At 42.3% G+C, this 18,727-nt stretch overlaps 1 protein-coding gene across 2 annotated transcripts in view; it reads right to left on the reverse strand.

Moving 5' to 3' along the window:
* Positions 1–18,727, reverse strand: part of PPP3R1 (protein phosphatase 3 regulatory subunit B, alpha) — an 89,699-nt gene that overhangs the window by 15,725 nt on the left and 55,247 nt on the right. For both annotated transcript variants that reach the window (XM_040351262.1, XM_040351263.1), the window contains exon 3: positions 1,576–1,752. In XM_040351262.1, coding sequence (XP_040207196.1) covers positions 1,576–1,752 — 177 coding nt within the window. The remainder of the gene's footprint in view (positions 1–1,575; positions 1,753–18,727) is intronic.

The raw sequence follows: 18,727 nt of genomic DNA on the forward strand, positions 1-18,727 counted from the left end.
TATATATATATATATATATATTAGTGCTGTCAAGCGATTAAAATTTCTAATCGCGATTAATCGCATTAATATTATAGTTAACTCACGATTAATCGCGCGATTTAAAACATTTATTTTTTTGTTTTCTTATTTATTTATTTTTTTTTATAATATTAAATTGTGTTTTTTTATTTTTTTACATTTTGATCACTTTTATTGCTGTCACAAGGAATGCAAACATCCCTTGTGACAGCAATAGGTGGTGACAGGTACTCTTTATGGAGGGATCGGGGTCTAAAAGACCTCCGAGCCCTCCTTTGCACTTCAAAGTATTCAGATCGCCGAAAACGGCGATTCTGAATACTGTGTACTTTTTTAAATCCGGCGCCATTGGCAGCCGAGAAACCCGGAAGTGACGTCATGACGCCGCTTCCGTGGTTTCAATGCGGAGACTGAATCAAAGCCGTTTACGGCTTAGTGTCAGTCTCCGCCTGAACACAGAACGCGGCGGATGGAGGATCGGGTCTCCCGGTGGGACGGGAGGCCCGGTCAGAGCGGCGAAAGGCGGCGGGAGGGGGGGGGGTGTCCCCTCCCGCTCCTCCGGCATAACAACCGAGCGGTTGTTATGTTTGGATAGCCGATCGCCCGCTCTAAACAACGGTACCGGAATGATGCCTGCATGTGTTAATTCATAGTTTTGATGCCTTCAGTGTGAATCTACAATTTTCATAGTCATGAAAATAAAGAAAACTCTTTGATTGAGAAGGTGTGTGTGTGTCTGTGTATATATATATATATAGTCAGATTTTGGGCATCCTCTGCAACAGAACTTCTACTTTTGATGAGATATCCCCTTGAAGTTAATCCAATCTAAAGGGATTACAACCCCGCCACTTTCCTCACTAAAACTACAAATGCAGCAGCTGTTCAATAATGAAAGTAACTCCCATTCATATTTACTCTGCACATGGATACAAACAGCTACTTCTCCAGGTAGGAATCTGCTAAAGTTTGTCAAGTACATAGCTCACCCAGAAGGGAATGTTTTATTTTTCCCCAAACAAGAGTTGCTGCTTTTGAACCCAAAATCACCAACCCAAAGCCACCTACAACCTTATTACAGGAAACAGCAATATGTACATGCTCTAGCTCTTTAAAAATATTTCCTCCGCAATCACGTGCACTTCAAACATAAAGGGGTTAAATGATGCCACATAGGTGCAAGAATTATACTAGTCTATGCAGGCAAACGTCATTACAAAGATGTGCGCATTAACAAAGTGGCAAATAGGTCTTATGTGTAAAGGCTCTTAGGCAGTAAATCACCTTGGCCTTTTTCCTCTAACCTAATCTACAGCATGTTATGACACTAATTTGTACAGGTTAATGTTCTTTTCCCAAAGGCAGCCAAAACTTTTTTTTCTGTATGAGAATAAAGAAAAAAAAAAGAAAAGCAAACATCAGCAAAAAAAAAAAATGAAAATAATCACAGTATAAAACAAGTATTATATAAATCTATAATAAACCAGACACATGTTTACAAATGTGCAGAATACTTTATCTAAGGGCTAAAACATCGTAGTAAAAACATCTTACCTTTAAAGTCTACCTCTCCATTTCCATCCGTGTCAAATATGTCTATTACTCGCTGCACGAGGGGGTTCTGTTGCAGTTCAGGTAAAGACATGAATTCCTCTACACTCAGAGATCCCGAATTGTCCAAGTCAAGCTTCTTAAACCTCTTTCCTAGCCTTTTGATCTCATCAGCATCGACTACAAGAGAAAAAGAAATGTGCACATTAATAGGGTTTTTGTTTTTTTTTTTAAATAAAGTTATGAGGACCAAAGCTAAAAAAGCAACAAAACTTTTTTACTGCTTGTACTGATCGGCTGTTTAAGTATGTGAAGAGACAAAATGTTAAATGATCAGTCCAATTACCTAGTTTTCTGCCAGTGCCAGCCATAATAGTAAAAACTGAGGCTCACTTGGAACTATGCTAACTCCCAGACTAAGCAGACAGGCACCGCTAATGCTTGCCTAATTCCACACGATCACATGGCATAATTAATGTGGACAAGCTAAGCAGATCATCGGTCATTCCATGCAGGCACAGTTGGAGGGTACCGGTGTCTGTCATGGGGGGTTTTTATGAGGAAATTTCTCAGCTTGTTTTGAAAGCAAGATTCAAATCTTAAAATACAAATATGGAATGTTCCTCAAACCCGATCATACTGGTTATTTTACTATGCTGCAGATTTCAAAGTTTTATTTATTACGAGGGTGGGGGGAGGGGGTAAAGCTAATCTTAAATTCCTCAGGTCATCAAAACTTGAAAAGTTTGAGGAACTGGGGTGGAGGAATTATACAGGAAACCTTCTCATATATAGTCTGCAAGTTTACTGTCAATTAACCACTTGGGGACTTGGTCTGACATTTATTTACAAGAAAAAAAATCAATTTGTTTGCTAGAAAATAATTAACATCCAATTATTATATATATATATTTTCAGTGGAGACCCTAGATAATAAAACGGCAGTCGTTGCAATATTTTATGTCACGCTGTATTTGCGCAGCAGTCTTCCAAAACGCATTTTTTAGACTCACAAAGTGTTGCCAATTTTTCTATACATCAAAACGTGATGGTGAAGAAACAAAATTGACAATGTCTCCTGTGCGTCTCCTTCCACCAAATTTTAGATACATTTTTTTTTATAATATATAATTTATTTTTTTGCCCATCTCATTTATTGAGGCCCTAAAATGCCAGGACAGTACAAAAGCAACCAAAATGACCCATTTGGAAAGAAGGCACTCCAAAGTAATAAGCTGTACTGTGGGATTTTTGAAGTTGTAATTTTTTTTGCCACAATGTTTTGGAAAGTGAAAAAAATACACAGATTAGATTTTCCAAGTTATTTCTTACACATGGCATAGGTATACTTGCAATTACACCTCGAAACACATTCTACTGCAAAAAATTAAAATGTATTTCAAACACAACCCAAAACACCCTCTGCCATTCCTCACATGTGGTATCTATACTCGGGAGTTTTTTTGCAACCAAGCCGAATAAAAAGGGGCCTAAAATGCCAGGAAGCACTTTAAGGCTTTCAAGGGGTATAAATACAGAGACACACGCTAATGTATTTTACAGTAAATTAGATCCTCCCCATACTTTAAAACCTATACCAAACAAGAGAGAGGGTGGGGGGTGCAAATACCGGTCTGAGACAGGTATTTGCACCGCTTCCAGGTTCTGACTCCCGCAGGGAATTCAGCCTCGTCACGTCCCGTCCCCCCCCCCCCGCCACCCGCTGTCTTCTGGGAAACACTGTTCCCAGGAGAGAGCGGGGACCAGTGACGGTGCCCCACGATCCTCGCGCATGCCCAGTAGGGAATCGTGCAGTGAAGCCGCAAGGCTTCACTGCCTGATTCCCTCACCAAGGATGGCGGCGGAAGCTGCCGAGGACCGAGTGATTGCTCAGCCTCAGCTGCTGACATCACGGACACGCTGGACAGGTAAGTGTCCATTTTATTAAAGTCAGCAGCTGCAGTATTTGTAGCTGCTGGCTTAAAAAAAAAAAAAAAAAAAAAAACGGGTGGACCTCCACTTTAAAGTTAATGGGAGTCATCTGTAGCCCGCGTGACCATTTTTGCGGCAATCAACGTTTTATAGAAGTGGAAATTAGAGCCCGTCACAGACCGGCTCTAATGGCCGGTCTTCGTGGAGAGATAAAGAAAAAGAGAAAGACAGGTACAGCGGGGGAGCATGGGGTAGAGGAAGGAAAGAGACAATATTGCAGTAGACAGATCGGACACTTGACAATTTTTTGGGACCATTGACAATTATGCAGCGATCAGTGCTATAAAAATTCCCCCGATTACTGTAGGTCACTGGCAGGGAAGGGGTTAACACTAGGGGGTGATTAAGAGGTTAACTGTGTTCCCTAGGTGTGTTCCAACTGTGGGGAGATGGGACTGACTAGGGGAGTCGAGAGATTGGTGTTCAAAATTAGTATGAACACATGATCTGTCTCCTCTCCCCTAAGAAAACAGGGACCCCTGTGTTTACACAGATCCCAGTTTTCGCTCTGTCACAAGCGATTGCATCGGCTCCGGGCACATGCTGCGTGCACCTTTTACATAGTCTTAAAGGGCATGACATACAGTTACGGTGGCTTGCCCAGGGAACCATTCTGCCGCAGTAAAACTGTGGCGGCTGGTCAGGAACCGGTTAAATGTCAGCAGCTACAAAAAGTGTAGCTGCTGACTTAACACTTACCTGTCTCACCGTCCAGCGATGTGGCTAAAGCCTCGCTTTTCTCCCTCTCCTCTCTATGGCCCCGGCATTGCAAGTGTGGGCACCAGGCTGCGGCAGCTTGCGAGTTCAAAGCCCGTTGCACACTGCGCAAGTTCCACTGCGCATTCAGAATTATGGGACCTGTGACATGTCCCAGGGAGGAAGGAGGGAAAAGGAGAACTTCTGCTCCGCGCCATGGGCAGAAGTGGGAGCTGGGTACCTGTCAAAACCCAGGTACCCAACTCACCCCCCCACCCAAAAATAATAATCCATGGCAGAGTATTGTGTTACCAATAGTTTATATGGTCACAACTGCCTTAAAATCCTTCACAAGCTCCTCCCCTGTAGTTCCCTCACTTTTCTCGGGACCATCCTTACCCCCATGAGGCAAAATCTTGCATGGAGCTCCAGACCGAGGGCGATTGGTTATTTTGTATTTCTTCCCTTTGCGAATAATCGCGCCAACAGTTTTTTTCACCAAGCTTCTTGTTTATGGCCTTCTAGCCAATTCCAGCCTTGTGCAGGTCTAAAAATCTTGTCCCTGATGTCCTTTGATATTCCTCATGATGAAGTTTGAATGGAAGAAATTTTCTGGACAGGTGTCTTTTATACACTTAACGAGTTGTCGTTAGGAGCACCTTTTTAAAAATGTACAGGACTAATCTGTCTACCCCATAAGCACATACTGTAGCCAGTGTCTGGGAGCCAGAATTATTGTTGGTTTGTATGGGGATCAAATACTTATTTTACTCACTGAACTGCAACTCAATTTATAACATTTTTATTGTGTTTTATTTCTGGATTTTTGGCTGATATTCTGTCGCTATCATTTAAAAGGCCTATACTTCCCAGGAATAGATCTCTGCCCTGTTTTGAATATTGGCAACACGTGGGCCTTTCACCAGTCAGCTGATACCAATCAGTATGCTGTTCATGGCTATAACCGGACTGAGTTCTTTAAGGACCCTTGGGTGTAAGCTCTCTGGTCCTGGTGATTTATGTTAAACTTCTCTAATCCTTTCCGGATTTTGGCCTCTGTTAGCCACAAGGGTAGATCTGCAGCGTGTTCCCAACAATACTGTCGTGGTCGGAATACCCCACCTTTTCATGTGTGAAGACTGAGGAGAAGAAAGCATTTGGCACAGCTGCCGCCTCCTGTCATCTGTAACCACCTTACCCGTCCTTTATGGGGCCTGTGTTCCATCCTCGCCTTTTTACTATTAATATAATAAAAAATAAATAAAAAAAAAACAAAAACACTTATAGGGATTGCGTTCTTGCACCTCACAGTTCATTCTTTGTATTTTTTGAATGTCAACACTGACCCCTCCAGGCTTATTTGTCCTTAATATGACATTTTAAGTTTTGGTTCAGCCACCCAGGTATAACCTTTGTTTTTCTGTAGTCAGTACCCTTTGGAATGCACTCGTGATACATTTAATATACTCCTAAAACACTGTTAGTATAGCTGGAAGTTCTCTGGGGTCTCAGCTCACAGTCTACAATGATCATAGTACATACAGGCAACCACACTAATGCTCTGTTTCCACTAGTATGACTTGCCATGCAACTTTGGACACAAAGTCGCATGACAAGTCACAGCCCATTGATTTCAATGACACCCGTTCACATCTATAAGACTTTGAAAAGGTAACTGCAATGCTTTTATGCAACTTATCCAGAGAGTATAACGTTGCATCAAAGTCACACCCCAAAGTCACACTCTTGGATTAGGCTAGGTTTCCACTTGTGCGACTCCAAAGCTGTGCAATTTAGAGTGCAACTTTGAGTGTAGCATTGATCCAACTTTACACTCTGGATCAGTCGCATCAAAGTAGCGCAGGCACCTTTTCAAAGTTGCATAGATGGGAACGTTTGCCATTGAGATCCAAACAAGTGTCCAAACAAGTCACTAGTGGGAACAGAGCCTTAAACTCATTACTCACATGTAGCTCCCACAGCTGGAGGTTTGACACACCATGCACACAGCACCATGTAGAAACAACCACGTGGTTGTACACTGTAGAAAATCTGCAGCATGTTGCATTGTAATCTTATAGTTTCTAACAATCAGAACATATTTCCAAAAGGCCTCCCCACCCCTCTTGCTGGAAAAATTGCTATCCAAAACGAAGCTATGAAGACAGGAGCAGATCTGAGGAGGGGGGATGGGGTGGGACTGGGCAGGTTTAGGCATGTCTGTCTAAAAAGGAGAGGATGGATGATGGGGGAGTGTAGAAGAGAAGGACAACGTTTTCAGGAAGTGAGAGGCCCCATGCAGAATTCAGAAATAATTAAGGTTGTCCCTGAAGGACAGGAAGAAACTGATTGGCTTTGATTAGACTATCTAAACTACACAAGCCGCTATACAGAAAATGAATGTCAAAAGATATTTATAATAGAAACATTTTTAACTGAACTTTAATTTTTAATTTTCTCTTTAACTTGGTGTAATGTTTTTGTTGAAAAATCTAAAGCACGCCAAAAGAAAAAAATACAGACCTCATACTGAAATTTCTCTAAAAGAAAGAATGCAACAGCCAAGCAAAAACCGACCACATTAAAGTTTGAAATGAACGGGAAGCCACACTGAAAACCACAGCGAATCAGTATTATGTCGTTTCTGGGAACTTAGACAGGAGAACATTTTTACAAGACAAAAAGGTGGACAACGTAGGTGAGGAATATAGAAATGTGTCAGGTTCAGCAAGAATTTGCCAAACTTTGATCCATGTATGGGCAGGCTGGCTGTACATAAAGTCGATCGTGTTCAGGTTCTCTCCGATCAATAAGTGCCGTCAGCTATAGCCAGCAACACTGATCACTGTATTCTGGCTGTGGGAAAGGCTCCCTGCCAAGATTCCGCAATCTGCATAAAGTGTATGGTTTGGGAAAACGTCTCCATTTTGTTTTCGTTCAACCCTTAAAAAAAAATAAAAAAACACAATAATAATAATAATAATAATAATAATAATAATAATGGCCAGCCTCATCGGTAAACAGCCAAGTATAAAACACTTAGGCCCCTTTCACACGGGGCGGATCAGTAATGATCTGCCCCGTGATCCTCCGCTTGCTCAGTGGGCATCACTCCGTTGATCCCCGCTGAGCCGGCGGATGACAGGGACCGCCCTCTGTCTTTTCTCCGCTCTCCCCTATGGGGGGGGGGGGGATCGGATGAACACGGACCGTCTGTCCGTGTTCACCCGATCCGCCAGACGGATGTAAAAGTAGGTTTTTCCTCCGTCACACTCTGGCGGATCGGAGCGGGTCAGACGTCAGCGGGCATGTCACCACTGACATCCGCATCTCCATAGAGGAGCACAGAGCGCGGGTTAGGTTCGCAAAAAAAACTGGCAGGCAGACCTGAACGGGTGCTCCGTGTGAAAGAGCCCTAACACTTTTAAACACCAATAAGCACAATCAAGGTCTGAACAGGCCACATATAAAATACTCCATACTATTCAGAAAAAAAACTCAGGAGAAAGGGATCCCAAATGAAGGCCACTGTGAGCAGTCAGGGACATGTGGGATTAAAGCAGCGGTCTAAAAAGTAATACTGTAAAAGTAAGGCTCCGTGCACACTGGGCTAAAAAAAAAAAAAAACACGTCTGTTCTCTTTGCAGTAAAAAACTTCCATATAGAGCATTTTTTGTACAAAATTTAGATGAGTTATACGTTTCTTCCAGTGAGCTCCAAACAGAAATGCGAATTAGAAAGAGGTTTTTTCTTGCCTCTAAACGTTCTCAAACTATGCCTGCAAACGTCCCAATGTGTATGGACACACAGGATAACATTGAGTTGCTTCTACAGGCAGAACACAAAACTCCTGTAGAAACTTTAAGCCAGTGTGCATGGAGCCCAAATCTCTATAAAAAAATATTTCTCCCGAGTTTCAGATAGTGTGTCTGGATGAAAATCCTGGTCAGGTTTTTATAGCTGTGTCCCACCTATCAGTAGAGAGTATTGGGAAGTGCAAGATGTTAGTTTTTAGGAGATGAAGTGAGCGGCAATCCTCTAATGGGAATACATGTTGTGCTGACAACTGTATGAGTGGAATTCTACAAAAGAGATTTCTATTGGTTTTTCCTGTAGCATCTTCAGAACAGGAAGCTAGGAAAAATCTACCCAAAAGACAGACAGCAATAAAAACATGACAGTTTCGCCTCGTTTTAGTCGTACATGAGAACTGGGAGACTATATAGCATAGTCCAAGTGGTCATTATTGGGCACAGCTATCAGCACTGCATAAACGTTATGTAGAATCAGCTGCATAAGGATGCAGTGCTATGTCCCGGCTTGCCGTCTGCTGCTGGAACAACATTTTAATTGGGCCGAGCTTAGCTGTTCAGGGAAGCCTTATATTTTAGCAATGAATACATGACTAAGGCTGGGTTCACACTACGGTTTTCCCGTCCGTCAGCCGCATACGATTTCAGTATTGAAAACGTACGGGCACGGACGGGAAAACGTAGAGATAGAGAATGCATTGCAAATCGTATGCACTCGGATGCATCCAGGTGCGTACGATTTGCTGGCAAAACGTTTTTTAAACGTACGCAAAACCGTGTTCAACCACGGTTTTGCGGTCGTTTTTAAAACAGTATGGCAACCGCATACGTTTTCCTTTAACATTAATGTTAATGGAAAACGCACATATGTGCGGTGCCATACGTTCCCGTCCGTTTCAGCCGCATACGTTTTTTCATATAAATCGTATGCGGCTGACGGACGGGAAAACCGTAGTGTGAACCCAGCCTTACTCTGTACCACTGCCAGACCAGAGTGTTGTGTACTGTATTGTATGTAGTCGATTTGCATGCACTTTATACAGCACTCGCAGTAGGTGCCTCTTAGTAAAGGAAATGGGTAAGCCCAAACATATTTACATGGACAGTAAACATGGACTTAGGCTTTATGTTAGGAGCTCAGGCATGTGCTCTCAGCCAGCATGCCACAATAAAATCCATATTACTTGAGGGTCCATAGAGGGTTGTGCATGGCAATCTGGGATGACAGCCTGGCATGCCAGAGCTTAAAGACAAATTTCACACACAGCCAGTCAATGGAGTGTCAACAAGCAGTAGGACTTTTTGAATATGGCACAGGACCTTAAAGCAAGTGCTCGATTAAATTACTTTTGAGAGCAAGAGGTCAGGGCAAGTGGGGGGGGGGGGGGTGGTTATGTCAGCAGAGCAGAGCAGGGGGGGGGGGTATTTGTGCACGGCAGAGTGGCACAAAGGTACCGTACCTTAACACCTACATTGGTAATTATTATTTTTTGCTTCAGTCGCATTTAGAAGTGAACACGAGCCAGTCTAGTAAATGGGGTTGTGTGCAATGCATGTGGTCTCAGTGCAGAGTTTCAGCATTTGTATGAATAAAGCATTCTGTGAAGAAGCAACATATCGCCTCCTCACCACCTGACAAATGTGGATTGCTTTTCAGAGGGGCAGCAAAGGTTGCACATGAATAAACTAAGCCTAAAAGTGCTGCCTCGACTTGATGCTTCTGTCTCACTGCAAGTCTCCAAAGACAGCAGCTCTGAACAAAAATACATTCTGTACAGTATCCAATGACCTCAAGATCCACAATGGCTAGACATTTTTTTTCCAGCTTTAGGTCACATAAGAGTTCAGTAGTTTTATTCATGTCAAGGAGTGCTTTTTGCACAAAGCAATGGTGATTTGGTGAGGCTAACACTCCTACCGATTCATGTGAAGTGTGACTTTTAATGACAGGTCCACTTTAAGAGTATTTGATTCATAAGCACAGTGCTGAAGGCAAGAGACAAGGCATCTATTTCCATCTCTTGGCTCACATTACACAGGCAGTGCCCTTGAAGATATACATAGACACTTGTATTTCAACATACTACACAAAATCAGAAAGAATAACGGCACTGATAGATTGGACTAAGGATTTCCCTGGGAAAAGAGTCTTCCAAGGACAAGATCAAAGCAGGACCTTTTCTAGAATATCCTATGAAATATTAATATCCAAGGGGTTTTCCAGCTTCGTCCAAAAGAAATGTTAACCATCTTGTTCTCTTTATAGCATGGAGCACAGCACACACAGCAAAAGTGATGAGAAGCGGCATGTTAGAGGAGTCTGTCATGTCATCACTGGTCCTCCTGCCATACCGTGCCATGCAGACTAGCTATACCTTCTCGGCATACAAAAGGTTGATCTTTCTTAGGGCTCTTTAACGCTCCCAGGGGAGTGAGGTGCCCTCTGAAGAATGATCTGTGGCTGCAGTGCTTTTGAGAGGGCATTTAACAGGTGGCGAGGAGGTGATATATCACCACCTTAGAGCCTGATATAACCTTATAAGTGCCACACTACCGCCCTGCAATCGTGTGCATTTCACACATCCGAGTGTTTTGTTGCATGCCGCTCAGAAAAGTACAAGAGCTTCTTTAAGGGAGATTGGCACCGTAGACTGCAATTGGAACACCTGAAAAATGTTCAACATGAGCATTTTACGAGGTTTTGTTCCATGTTTTCTGGTAAACCAGCAGCACTCCACCCCTAATCTCCTCCTCCTAGTGCGTTCTATTGGCTAAAATATATTATACACCTAAAGCACACACATAAAACACTTGTTAAGGGCCAGTTCACACCAGACGCAGTTCTGTGCGTTTTTTTCTGCACAAAATGCATGTACAGTGTTTTCCATATATTCCAATGGCTCTAGTTCACACCATGCAGTCAGTATCCAGTGCAGAAACTCACTGCATGGTGTGAACTAGAGGCATTGGAATATATGGAAAACACCGTGCATGCATTTTGTGCAGAAAAAAAAACGCACATAACTGCGTCTGGTGTGAACTGGCACCAATGCACTTCTAAAACACTCAAATAAAAAAACACTTGTAAAAATCGCCCTGCTCAGGTGTTAATGGGGCCTTGATGATCACTCCGCCTTAGTTGCAGCACCTCGCTGTGTGGGCCTACTTCTGACCTCTAAAAAAGGATTCTCCTACAACCTCTGGGTCTCTCACTATTCCAAGATGTACAGAGCCCCTTCTAGGGTTGCCACCCCATCCCTTTAAAAGCAGAACACATTCATTTCACGGGTTCTGTGGCTAATTAGGGTGGTAAAGTCAGTGCCTTATCTGCATTTAATTGGCTTCAGAACCTGTGTAAGGCTCCATTCACACCAATGCATTTTTTAATGCATTTTGCAGAAATGCAGGGAAATTTTTTAACATTGTTTCCTATGGAACATGTTCACATCAATGCTTTTTTGTGCCTCTGTTTTTGGAAAGGGCCGGGGACTTTTTTTTCCTGCAAAAAGCAGCGTTTTGCATGTAATAGAATTCAATGTACCCGCATCCAAAACGCAAGTACCACGTTTTGCTGTGATTTGCGGGGGTTTTTTTTACCCGTTTTTAGCTGGTTAATAAAGGAAATGTAAAAAAAAAAATTGCCGGTTAAAAAAAAAAAATTGCCGGTTAAAAAAAAAAAAAAAAAAAAAATGCAAATCGCTGTAAAAATGTGTAAAAACGCAGCAAGCACTGCAAAAACGGTCAAAAGCAATATACATAAGTGTGAATTTAGCCTAATTGTGTTAGAGTTTGAGGCTGGGTTCACACTGGTACGACAAACGCTCCGACATCAGGAGCTAATGTCGCATTAAAGGAATTTTTTTTTTTTTGCTGAAATTACTGTTTATTGGGTATATAGACATAAAAGTTAACTGATTCCTTTTAAAATGATTAAAAATTGAATTTAATCTATCATATAATGTAATAGTGGTAAAAGCTGCGCTGCAATGTGGTGTGAGAAATCAATATAACAATCAGATTATAAAGAATATGATGCACACAAAACACTAGTGCAATGTGAAATGATCAAGTGAAGGTGCAAAGTCCATATGAATGGATGTATCTCAGGGAAAATCAGGATGACAGAAAGTTCTCCGAGTATGTGAAAAGGTATCCAAACTTATCCAGTGAATCTGTGAGAGAGGAGGGAGAGCAGACACAGATCACCGATGAAGAAAAGCCTTTTCTCTTTTGGGTCATACTCTGGAAAGTGAATAGTCTGATATCTGAAACAAAGATAAAGTGAAAAATTTTCCCTGGAATCTTGGAATTGGCAGTCACGGTTACATGCTTGATTTACTTATCGTTGTGGTAAGCAGTTAGGATTTAACGGTGGAGGACTTTTCTATCTGCTATACAGATTCACTGGATAAGTTTGGATACCTTTTCACATACTCGGAGAACTTTCTGTCATCCTGATTTTCCCTGAGATACATCCATTCATATGGACTTTGCACCTTCACTTGATCATTTCACATTGCACTAGTGTTTTGTGTGCATCATATTCTTTATAATCTGATTGTTATATTGATTTCTCACACCACATTGCAGCGCAGCTTTTACCACTATTACTTGCAATTTTATGTTTATCTGACATTTTGAGCAGCAGCAGCTTTTTAGTTTCATATTTGTTATTTTTTTCATTTTTTATTTTTTATTTTTTAATTTTTTATTTTTTATTTTATTTATTTTTTGTTTATTATTTTTTTCACTGTTTTTGAACCAATTCAAGTGGTTTCTCACTATACAAGATTGTTTAGACCTGCGCAGTATTTATTTTTATACACATTCTATCATATAATGTGCCTCTAGTTTCAGTTTCGGTTTTAAAGGTACATACATGAAGTTCCGGGTGAGAGGCGAGTCGGGAAGACTCACAGAACAAAAACAAACAAATCCAGGGCAGTGTTTTGGTTTTTAAAATGAATCTGATTGGTTCTGAGGAGTTTTAGACACACAGTAATGACAGCTTAGACCGCCGTGAGCAAGCTCCCAGTATGATGGTTATAAGGAAACAGACAACCAGGAAGTGTGGAGATCACAGCAGAATTACAGCTACTTCAAAGCAAAAACGAACAATGAGGACATGTAACCAGGACTGCAGTAAGGTATAGGAAGCTATTTAGCTTAAAAAAAAAAAAAAAATTTCCTTTAGTGACCCTTTAAGTATGAAAATCAATGTTTCCCTATGAGAGCCGTCTTAAAGCGGGAGTTTACCCATAACATTTTTTTTTACCCTTAGATGCTCATTTTGTCTAGGGGAATCGGCTAGTTGTTTTAAAATCGAAGGTGTACTTACCGTTGTAGAGAGCGATCTTCTCCGCCGCTTCCGGGTATGGGTCTTCGGGACTGGGCGTTCCTATTTTGATTGACAGTCTTCCGACAGGCTTCCGACGGTCGCATCCATCGTGTCACGAGTAGCCGAAAGAAGCCGAACGTCGGTGCGGCTCTATACTGTGCACCGACGTTCGGCGACTTTCAAGAAAATCGTGACGCGAAGGATGCGACCGTCGGAAGCCTGTCGGAAGACTGTCAATCAAAATAGGGACGCCCAGTCCCGCAGCCCATACCCGGAAGCGGCGGAGAAGATCGCTCTCTACAACGGTAAGTACAGCTTCGATTTTAAAACTAGCCGAATCCCCTAGACAAAATGAGCAGGAATCTAAGGGTAAAAATTTAAATTTCCGGGTGAACCTCCACTTTAACTGGTCCAACACAAGTTGGTCCGACTTTGAAAAAAGTTCCTGCACTACTTTGGTCCGACTTTGATCCTACATCAGCCCATTGAATATCATTGAAGTTGGATCAAAGTAGGATCCTTGTCCCAACCATCCGACTTGTGGCATCCGACATGGTGATTACAGCAGCAGTAAAGGGAATTTATCTCACACTGGGATTGTTTTGGATGGTCAAAGAACAAGTCAGACTATCACAAAGTCGGATCAAAGTAGTATTCTGTTCATGAAAGTGGATGGATGTAGGACTGATTTCGCAGAGCAAAGTAGGATGAAAGTTGCATGACTGTCGTGTAGTACCAGTGTGAATCCGGCCTTAGGCTGGGTTTACACCGATACTACATGACAGTCATACGACTTTCATCCTACTTTGCTCTGCGACGTCAGGCCTACATCCATCCACCCTTATGAACAGAATACTACTTTGATCCGACTTTGTGATAGTCCGACTTGTTCTTTGACCAATCAAAACAATCCCAGTGTGAGAGAAATTCCTTTTACTGCTGCTGTAATCACATGTCGGATGCCACAAGTCGGATGGTTAGGACAAGGATCCTACTTTGATCCAACTTCAATGATATTCAATGGGCTGAAGTAGAATCAAAGTCAGGCCAAAGTAGTGCAGGAACTTTTTTCAAAGTCGGACGGACTTGTGTCGGACCAGTTAAGACGGCTCTCATAAGGAAACATTGATTTTCATACGTCATTAGCTCCTAATGTCGGAGCGTTTGTCGTACCAGTGTGAACCCGGCCTTAATGCAGATGAGGCACCAAGCGAGTTTAATTACCACCTTAATCAGCAACAGAACATGTGTAATTAACTTGTATCCTGAATTAAAGGGATGTGGCAACCCTAGCTCTCTGACCTGTCAACTCACTCAGTTGACCCAACTCTCCCAGTCATGTGGGTAAGGAGTCTGTCACATGGAGTACTGTGGAATACCTCTCCTAGCTGGAGCACACACGCGGCCAGCTCCTGGTCTATAACAAACATGAACACCTGTGAACTCACACGGCCTGCAGGTCTCCAGCAAAACCTAAACACAGGTTTGAAAGCTTTATCCCACCCAAGACACTTTGAGGTCTTCAAGCTCCAGGCACCAATGCAGGATTACAAAACCTGGAGAAAGCTGTAAACTGTCCATGCACAACACTTCGGAGGTCTGCAGTCTACATTAGTGTGAACCCTGTATCATTCCTACATCCATTATTACAATGGCAGGGCCTTGCACGGTCACAATATATACTGAAAGTATTTGCTTCCATTATTTTCAACCATTTACTGGCAAAAAGAACAAACTTGGAACCCATCTGACCATAAAACCTAGGTGAGGCTTTAAACAAATTATGACCCCTTCACGCCGATATACGTCAGCAGAATGGCACGACTGGGCACATCCACGTACCTGTACGTGGCCCTTTAAGCCCAGCCGTGGGGTGGCGCACACGCGACCCGGTCCGAAGCTCTGTGACCCGATCGCCGCCGGTGTCCCGTGATTGGAGGTGAAGAATGGGGAGAGGTATGTGTAAACACACCTTCCCCGTTCTTCACAGTGGCAGTGTCATTGATCGTCTGTTCCCTCATATAGGGAAACACGATCAATGACGTCACAAATCTAGCCCCGTCCCCCTACAGTTAGAAACACATATGAGGTCACACTTAACCTTTTCAGCGCCCCCTAGTGGTTAACTCCCAAACTGCAATTGTCATTTTTACAGTAAACAGTGCATTTTTATAGCACTTTTTGCTGTGAAAATGACAATGGTCCCAAAAATGTGTAAAAATTGTCCGATGTGTCCGCCATAATGTCGCGGTCACGAAAAAAAAAAAATAAGCTGATCGCCGCCATTAGTAGTAAAAAAAAAATAATAAAAATGCAATAAAACTATCCCCTATTTTGTAAACACTATAAATTTTGCGCAAACCAATCGATAACCGCTTATTGCGATTTTTTTTCACCAAAAATAGGAAGAAGAATATGTATCGGCCTAAACTGAGGGGGAAAAAAAAAAAAGTTTAGATCTTTTTTGGGGGTATTATAGCAAAAAGTAAAAAATAGATCTTTTTTCAAAATGGTCGTTCTATTTTTGTTTATAGCGCAAAAAATAAAAACCGCAGAGGTGACCAAAAGAAAGCTCTATTTGTGGGGGGGGGGGGGAAAGGACGCCAATTTTGTTTCGGAGCCACATCGCGCAATTGTCAGTTAAAGCGACGCAGTGCCGAATCGCAAAAAAATTGGCCAGGTCCTTTACCTGCATAATGGTCTGGGTCTTAAGTGGTTGAGAAATACCTAGATAGGATGGATTTTGTTTTATTAGGTCTAAGCAGACTATATCCGGTGTGATTTGATTGGATATTGCCACAGTATGTTTTCTAGGAAAATCAGTTTGGACCCTATATCCAGGATGTTTAGGTTGAGAGAAGTGGGATTGTACAATATTATGTCTTGTTTAGTAATTATCTGTGGAATTCCCCTCTAACAAAATTAGAACGGTAAAAAGATTGCAACATGTGTGATCATTGTCAAACCTATGCTACATTTGTTGCAATTGATAGTCAGCTGTGGACTGACACTACATCCCTTCCCCAGCACAGCTACACACAAGGCAGTAAATGCTCCCCTTGTGATAGATTAGTTTCCCTAGTACAGGCCTATTCAGCGAGAACAGCCGGAGAAACACAGACAGCCACATACAGAAATATTCTAACATCTCCACATGGGCTCTGACAGAGGAACATGAATGACATAAAGCAAGGTTATGTAAAATAACTAAAGCCTTTACAGAAGACACATCTAAAAAAATATGTAGGGTGACAATTCGGAGAATGCCAACCTCTTCGCTGCTTCATTAATTTCAAGGTCTCTGACCTAAAATAACTATGTCGCCATTGAATTTAAAACTCTAGCAGCCCATATATTCTTCTCAGCGTTGGTTTTAATGCAGTACTGCTTTCCTTATTTGCTTAGTTAGGTCAGAGTAGAACTGCCAGTAGTACATTCCACACTTGGGGAAATGCCATAATGAACGGCAGCTTTTAAAAATGTAATAGGGTCCAACACTGGACTTTACAAAACTCACCTAAACACATGAAGCATGCGTACTTTTCTTATGTACAACAGATACCATACTTTTAGGACCTCCAGGAGGTTTCAAGGGGTTCCATCAACTGTGACCAACTGACCTGATGGTGCCGGGACCAACACTGCTTCACTAAGCCAACGGCAGAGCCCAATTATCTTTTAGGCTGTCTGGAAGGGTTGCATTATTCCTATTGACCAACACAAGGGGCATTTTTGCCATTAAACCTTTAAAATAATTTTCCAGACTCAGGCAACACTTACTAAAATCAACATAAAAAAAAAAAAGGACCCTCTGGAGTAAAAAGGTTGCAAAATAGTCTAAAAACATACTAGACAGTTAGGTAATCTAGTAGGATGCAGTTAAACTGATAATTGAAATGAAATAAAAACACAGTACTGTAACAACCAATAGATGGCAGTAGAACTAAAAGACTCCATAATTAATACCCCCCCTTCGTCATCCGCAGCCCTGCTCTCAGCTCTTCTCTCCCCTTCTCCCTGCCTGTCAGCTCCGTGTCTGTGTCAGTCTCCACCTCCCCCCCCTCCATCCCAGCCACTATTTGCATAAATAAAATAGTATTTAATAGTCACTGCCAGGCCCTCTATTATTGGTTAGGCATAGCACACTGTATAAATCTTTTATAAAAACTAGGCTTGTAAATACTAATTTAGGGCGATCTTCAGGCCAGTCACGTGACTCGGACGGTTTCCAGGGCTACTGTGCACAAGGGGCTGAGCGGCCACGTGATCTCCCCAGCTGACATCACAGGGAAATCTTGGCCCCTCCTGCAGAAGCCATCCATCGGAGCTGTACATCGGCCGCGAGTCATGTGACCAGGCCTGAAGATCATTCTAAAAAATCTGAATTTACAAGCCTCATTTTTATAAAAGACCTGTACAGTGTGCTATGCCTGCCTATAATAGAGGGGCTGGCACAGCTTTATATTTTTGGGTTAACAATTTAACACCTAGGTTTGCAAAGGCATTTTGTGCACATACACCATTTATATTCCTTTAGGCAGTTTACTGAGGAACACATTGAAACAGAAGTTTTTACACAGAGAACTTTAAGCTAGAATTTAAAGCAGAACTATACACCTCTGCTCGAGCGGTGTGGCATCCACCTGGCCGCTGACATCTTTGGATGGCCGGTTACCAGATCGTGATCGCCAGGCGGGGACAACGTTACTCGCATGCATGGCAGTTGTGTCAGATTCAGCACTGCCGAATTTGTACAGTGAATGGCGCATTCGAAGCTTACTGTACAGGGAAGGACAAGTCGGTAAAGAACTTTAATGCAGAAGAGACAAAGCAGGTCTCTTCCATTAAAATGCCTGCCTTTGTCCATTTTAATTTGGCTATAAAGTTCCACTAAGGCCTCGTATCTGCACCTATAGTTTACTCTTAGTCCCTTTAAGAGCTGGTGTCTGCTTGTGCTATAGTAGTACTAGATGTTGCAGGAGGGGTGGCCATCAGTATGGTCACTGCTGATTCACCAGCCTGTAACTTGGCCACACTTAATCCAGATTGGCAGCACTGCCAGTTTCTGAAAATGGAGTGTCTGCTCTGGTGAAGGATAAACAGTAAAAGCACAAAAGGAAAATAATTTGACTCAAAGAAGTTTAAAATGTTTGTTTTTTCACTTTGTGAGGCTTGTGCATTATATAGTAAATGGGTTTGGGACATGCTCAGACTAACACAGGAGCCTTAAGATGCAAGGCTGTTTCGACCACCCTGTCATACAAACCCCCACCTCATACAATCTCCTGGAACTCTCTGGGCTTCAAGTCAAAAGTCA

This window comes from Rana temporaria, chromosome 4, assembly GCF_905171775.1.
Source record: "Rana temporaria chromosome 4, aRanTem1.1, whole genome shotgun sequence".
NCBI lineage: Eukaryota > Metazoa > Chordata > Amphibia > Anura > Ranidae > Rana > Rana temporaria.